Source organism: Eleginops maclovinus, chromosome 2 (genome assembly GCF_036324505.1).
Source record: "Eleginops maclovinus isolate JMC-PN-2008 ecotype Puerto Natales chromosome 2, JC_Emac_rtc_rv5, whole genome shotgun sequence".
Lineage (NCBI taxonomy): Eukaryota > Metazoa > Chordata > Actinopteri > Perciformes > Eleginopidae > Eleginops > Eleginops maclovinus.
The window spans coordinates 47,501-54,782 of NC_086350.1; the positions used below are offsets into that span (position 1 = coordinate 47,501).

Genomic DNA, 7,282 nt, shown 5'->3' on the forward strand with positions numbered 1-7,282 from the left:
TTCCTCCACCTCCTCAGAGTTAATGTAGTTTCTCCACCCCCTCAGAGTTAATGTAGTTCCTCCACCTCCTCAGAGTTAATGTAGTTCCTCCACCTCCTCAGAGTAAATGTAGTTTCTCCACCTCCTCCACCTCCTCAGAGTTAATGTAGTTCCTCCACCTCCTCAGAGTTAATCTAGTTCCTCCACCTCCTCAGAGTTAATGTAGTTCCTCCACCTCCTCAGAGTTAATCTAGTTCCTCCACCTCCTCAGAGTTAATGTAGTTCCTCCACCTCCTCAGAGTTAAGGTAGTTCCTCCACCTCCTCAGAGTTAATGTAGTTCCTCCACCTCCTCAGAGTTAATGTAGTTCCTCCACCCCCTCAGAGTTAATGTAGTTCCTCCACCTCCTCAGAGTTAAGGTAGTTCCTCCACCTCCTCAGAGTTAATGTAGTTCCTCCACCTCCTCAGAGTTAAGGTAGTTCCTCCACCTCCTCAGAGTTAATGTAGTTCCTCCACCTCCTCAGAGTTAATGTAGTTCCTCCACCCCCTCAGAGTTAATGTAGTTCCTCCACCTCCTCAGAGTTAATGTAGTTCCTCCACCTCCTCAGAGTTAATGTAGTTCCTCCACCTCCTCAGAGTTAATGTAGTTCCTCCACCTCCTCAGAGTTAATGTAGTTCCTCCACCCCCTCAGAGTTAATGTAGTTCCTCCACCTTCTCAGAGTTAATGTAGTTCCTCCACCTCCTCAGAGTTAATGTAGTTCCTCCACCTCCTCAGAGTTAATGTAGTTTTTCCACCTCCTCAGGGTCAGTATCTGTACCTCCATCAGTGTATCCGTGACGTTCTCAGAGCCAGGAAGCTCCGCTGTGACCAGGAGAACCTCCATCCACTCTGTGAACATTTGAACTACAACTCCCAAAGAGGTCAGAACCACACCTGCAGCTCAAACTACACCTGCAGCTCAAACTAAATCTGCAGCTCAAACTACACCTGCAGATCATTAATACCAAACTACACCTGCAGATCATTAATACAAACTACACCTGCAGATCATTAATATCAAACTACACCTGCAGATCATTAATATCAAACTACACCTGCAGATCATTAATACCAAACTACACCTGCAGATCATTAATATCAAACTACACCTGCAGATCATTAATACAAACTACACCTGCAGATCATTAATACCAAACTACACCTGCAGATCATTAATATCAAACTACACCTGCAGATCATTAATATCAAACTACACCTGCAGATCATTAATACCAAACTACACCTGCAGATCATTAATATCAAACTACACCTGCAGATCATTAATATCAAACTACACCTGCAGATCATTAATATCAAACTACACCTGCAGATCATTAATACCAAACTACACCTGCAGATCATTAATACCAAACTACACCTGCAGATCATTAATACCAAACTACACCTGCAGATCATTAATATCAAACTACACCTGCAGATCATTAATATCAAACTACACCTGCAGATCATTAATATCAAACTACACCTGCAGATCATTAATATCAAACTACACCTGCAGATCATTAATACCAAACTACACCTGCAGATCATTAATACCAAACTACACCTGCAGATCATTAATACCAAACTACACCTGCAGATCATTAATATCAAACTACACCTGCAGATCATTAATATCAAACTACACCTGCAGATCATTAATATCAAACTACACCTGCAGATCATTAATATCAAACTACGCCTGCAGATCATTAATATCAAACTACACCTGCAGATCATTAATATCAAACTACACCTGCAGATCATTAATATCAAACTACACCTGCAGATCATTAATACCAAACTACACCTGCAGATCATTAATATCAAACTACACCTGCAGATCATTAATACCAAACTACACCTGCAGATCATTAATATCAAACTACACCTGCAGATCATTAATATCAAACTACACCTGCAGATCATTAATATCAAACTACACCTGCAGATCATTAATACCAAACTACACCTGCAGATCATTAATACCAAACTACACCTGCAGATCATTAATATCAAACTACACCTGCAGATCATTAATATCAAACTACACCTGCAGATCATTAATATCAAACTACACCTGCAGATCATTAATATCAAACTACACCTGCAGATCATTAATATCAAACTACACCTGCAGATCATTAATATCAAACTACACCTGCAGATCATTAATATCAAACTACACCTGCAGATCATTAATATCAAACTACACCTGCAGATCATTAATATCAAACTACACCTGCAGATCATTAATATCAAACTACACCTGCAGATCATTAATATCAAACTACACCTGCAGATCATTAATACCAAACTACACCTGCAGATCATTAATACCAAACTACACCTGCAGATCATTAATATCAAACTACACCTGCAGATCATTAATACCAAACTACACCTGCAGATCATTAATATCAAACTACACCTGCAGATCATTAATACCAAACTACACCTGCAGATCATTAATATCAAACTACACCTGCAGATCATTAATATCAAACTACACCTGCAGATCATTAATACCAAACTACACCTGCAGATCATTAATATCAAACTACACCTGCAGATCATTAATATCAAACTACACCTGCAGATCATTAATATCAAACTACACCTGCAGATCATTAATATCAAACTACACCTGCAGATCATTAATATCAAACTACACCTGCAGATCATTAATATCAAACTACACCTGCAGATCATTAATATCAAACTACACCTGCAGATCATTAATACCAAACTACACCTGCAGATCATTAATATCAAACTACACCTGCAGATCATTAATATCAAACTACACCTGCAGATCATTAATACCAAACTACACCTGCAGATCATTAATATCAAACTACACCTGCAGATCATTAATATCAAACTACACCTGCAGATCATTAATATCAAACTACACCTGCAGATCATTAATACCAAACTACACCTGCAGATCATTAATACAAACTACACCTGCAGATCATTAATACCAAACTACACCTGCAGATCATTAATATCAAACTACACCTGCAGATCATTAATACCAAACTACACCTGCAGATCATTAATATCAAACTACACCTGCAGATCATTAATATCAAACTACACCTGCAGATCATTAATATCAAACTACACCTGCAGATCATTAATATCAAACTACACCTGCAGATCATTAATATCAAACTACACCTGCAGATCATTAATACCAAACTACACCTGCAGATCATTAATATCAAACTACACCTGCAGATCATTAATACAAACTACACCTGCAGATCATTAATATCAAACTACACCTGCAGATCATTAATATCAAACTACACCTGCAGATCATTAATACAAACTACACCTGCAGATCATTAATACCAAACTACACCTGCAGATCATTAATATCAAACTACACCTGCAGATCATTAATATCAAACTACACCTGCAGATCATTAATATCAAACTACACCTGCAGATCATTAATATCAAAACTACACCTGCAGATCATTAATACCAAACTACACCTGCAGATCATTAATATCAAACTACACCTGCAGATCATTAATATCAAACTACACCTGCAGATCATTAATATCAAACTACACCTGCAGATCATTAATATCAAACTACACCTGCAGATCATTAATACCAAACTACACCTGCAGATCATTAATACCAAACTACACCTGCAGATCATTAATACCAAACTACACCTGCAGATCATTAATATCAAACTACACCTGCAGATCATTAATATCAAACTACACCTGCAGATCATTAATACCAAACTACACCTGCAGATCATTAATACCAAACTACACCTGCAGATCATTAATATCAAACTACACCTGCAGATCATTAATACCAAACTACACCTGCAGATCATTAATACAAACTACACCTGCAGATCATTAATACCAAACTACGCCTGCAGATCATTAATATCAAACTACACCTGCAGATCATTAATACCAAACTACACCTGCAGATCATTAATACCAAACTACACCTGCAGATCATTAATATCAAACTACACCTGCAGATCATTAATATCAAACTACACCTGCAGATCATTAATATCAAACTACACCTGCAGATCATTAATACCAAACTACACCTGCAGATCATTAATACCAAACTACACCTGCAGATCATTAATACCAAACTACACCTGCAGATCATTAATACCAAACTACACCTGCAGATCATTAATACCAAACTACACCTGCAGATCATTAATATCAAACTACACCTGCAGATCATTAATATCAAACTACACCTGCAGATCATTAATATCAAACTACACCTGCAGATCATTAATATCAAACTACACCTGCAGATCATTAATACCAAACTACACCTGCAGATCATTAATATCAAACTACACCTGCAGATCATTAATATCAAACTACACCTGCAGATCATTAATATCAAACTACACCTGCAGATCATTAATACCAAACTACACCTGCAGATCATTAATATCAAACTACACCTGCAGATCATTAATATCAAACTACACCTGCAGATCATTAATATCAAACTACACCTGCAGATCATTAATACCAAACTACACCTGCAGATCATTAATATCAAACTACACCTGCAGATCATTAATATCAAACTACACCTGCAGATCATTAATATCAAACTACACCTGCAGATCATTAATATCAAACTACACCTGCAGATCATTAATATCAAACTACACCTGCAGATCATTAATATCAAACTACACCTGCAGATCATTAATATCAAACTACGCCTGCAGATCATTAATACAAACTACACATGCAGATCATTAATACCAAACTACACCTGCAGATCATTAATACAAACTACACCTGCAGATCATTAATACCAAACTACACCTGCAGATCATTAATACCAAACTACACCTGCAGATCATTAATATCAAACTACACCTGCAGATCATTAATATCAAACTACACCTGCAGATCATTAATACAAACTACACCTGCAGATCATTAATATCAAACTACACCTGCAGATCATTAATATCAAACTACACCTGCAGATCATTAATATCAAACTACACCTGCAGATCATTAATACCAAACTACACCTGCAGATCATTAATATCAAACTACACCTGCAGATCATTAATACCAAACTACACCTGCAGATCATTAATATCAAACTACACCTGCAGATCATTAATATCAAACTACACCTGCAGATCATTAATATCAAACTACACCTGCAGATCATTAATATCAAACTACACCTGCAGATCATTAATATCAAACTACACCTGCAGATCATTAATATCAAACTACACCTGCAGATCATTAATACCAAACTACACCTGCAGATCATTAATACCAAACTACACCTGCAGATCATTAATATCAAACTACACCTGCAGATCATTAATATCAAACTACACCTGCAGATCATTAATATCAAACTACACCTGCAGATCATTAATATCAAACTACACCTGCAGATCATTAATACCAAACTACACCTGCAGATCATTAATATCAAACTACACCTGCAGATCATTAATACCAAACTACACCTGCAGATCATTAGACTTATATGGGTGTTTTAATGCCATAATATTAATGATATATTTCTCTATAAACTTCTCCACAGAGACGCTGTTCAGCAGACGCTAACCTCTCCACCCGAAACACCACTTTATTTTTTTATCAAAGTTTATATTTCAGAAACTTTATTTATGTACCATGCAGATAATGTACGGTACATATGCTTCATTTCCATGTGAAATGATATATATATATACTTCTTCTCTTTTAAATTATGTGTCTGAGCTTTTACAGCTTTATTTTACATTGCTGTCTGAACTCTGTGATGCTACAGTTTCCTGTTCATAAGAATTTGAAATATATATAAATAACTACATTTCATCAGGATAAAGGTCACATTATATTGTGTATGTAACCATTCATTTCAAGTGTGCATGATGTATTTTGAACATCCTGAACAGTAATTAAACACCACAGAAGTAAAATATGTAGTTTTCTGAGTTTTCATCACATATTTACCACATATCTGCTTACCAAATCTACCGACATCAGAACAACCTGAACCACTTTCAAATAATCCAAAAATATAGACGATGCTGGTAAAATATTTGAAGAAAAGCAAGTGCAACAATTCACGATTATTTTTTCACAAAATATGTCAAAAGAAATAGTGATTCATTTATTATGAAAATTATTTGAACAAATCTTAAGCCATTTATATGATGTTATCATGATATTATATATGACTATATATTTGTATTAATACATATCATCATTTATCGTCCTGGACTTTGTTAAATGTCATTTAATTTGTAATATTACAGGAAGTAGAGGACCTGGTAAAGAACCTGGTTGCAGTCTAAGGTTGCAATCGAATTGTCCTCAAATCAGCTCCTCTGGTCTTCTCTATTCTTTGACCTCTGTGTGAAACGTCACGGGTTAAAAAATAGTGGATAGGAGAATTCAGAAGGACTTGGAGGAGAAGAGAGTGCGGTGCTTTGAGAACCCGACTGCACTATCACTATCTCTCTCTCTCTCTCAGAGAGAGAGAGAGAGCGAGAGAGAGAGAGAGAGAGAGAGAGAGAGAGAGAGAGAGAGAGAGAGAGAGAGAGAGAGAGCGAGAGAGCGAGAGAGAGAGCGAGAGAGCGAGAGAGCGAGAGAGCGAGAGAGGGGTACTTTATTGATCCCAATTTTGGGAAATGTTTTCGTTGCAGTAGCAGTAGCATAAAAACAAGACAATGTAAATGTAATAAAGCAGCAGCATCAGAGCCCGGAGCAGAGTCAGAGTCTGTAGTCCTGTACAGAGGACTGGAGTTCCCCACAGCAGCTCATTAATAACGTCCTCTGTCCTGAACACTGTGGATAGTGATAGTGCAGTCGGGTTCTCAAAGCACCGCACTCTCTTCTCCTAAGTCCTTCAGAATTCTCCTATCCACTATTTATTAACCCGTTACGTTTCACACAGAGGTCAAAAAATAGAGAAGACCAGAGGAGCTGATTTTAGGACAATTCGACCCTATCAGCTGACCACCGGAGCATGCGCAGCGCAACGGGTCTCCCACAGTCCAGCGCATGCGCAGTCTGGCGGGTCTCTCGGAAGTTTACCCAGCAGTGATTTTCTCCCGACAGCAGAAAGTCCTCTCTCTAATCTAAAATCGCTTTTCCCCGAGAGAAAGTGCGTCTGGACAGAACTTTTTCCTATGAAGGGCACCACGGAGACCCCCTGATGGATGTAACCCGAGTTCAGACCGAGTTTAACCCG

General features: G+C 37.5%; 1 protein-coding gene across 1 annotated transcript in view; it reads left to right on the forward strand.

Moving 5' to 3' along the window:
- LOC134876898 (receptor-type tyrosine-protein phosphatase beta-like) overlaps positions 1-6,005 on the forward strand; it is a 47,172-nt gene extending 41,167 nt beyond the window's left edge. Inside the window, 2 exon segments of the mRNA XM_063902141.1 lie at positions 783-900; positions 5,627-6,005. Coding sequence (XP_063758211.1) covers positions 783-900; positions 5,627-5,649 — 141 coding nt within the window. The 3' untranslated portion in view covers positions 5,650-6,005.
- Positions 6,006-7,282: the final 1,277 nt, after the last annotated feature.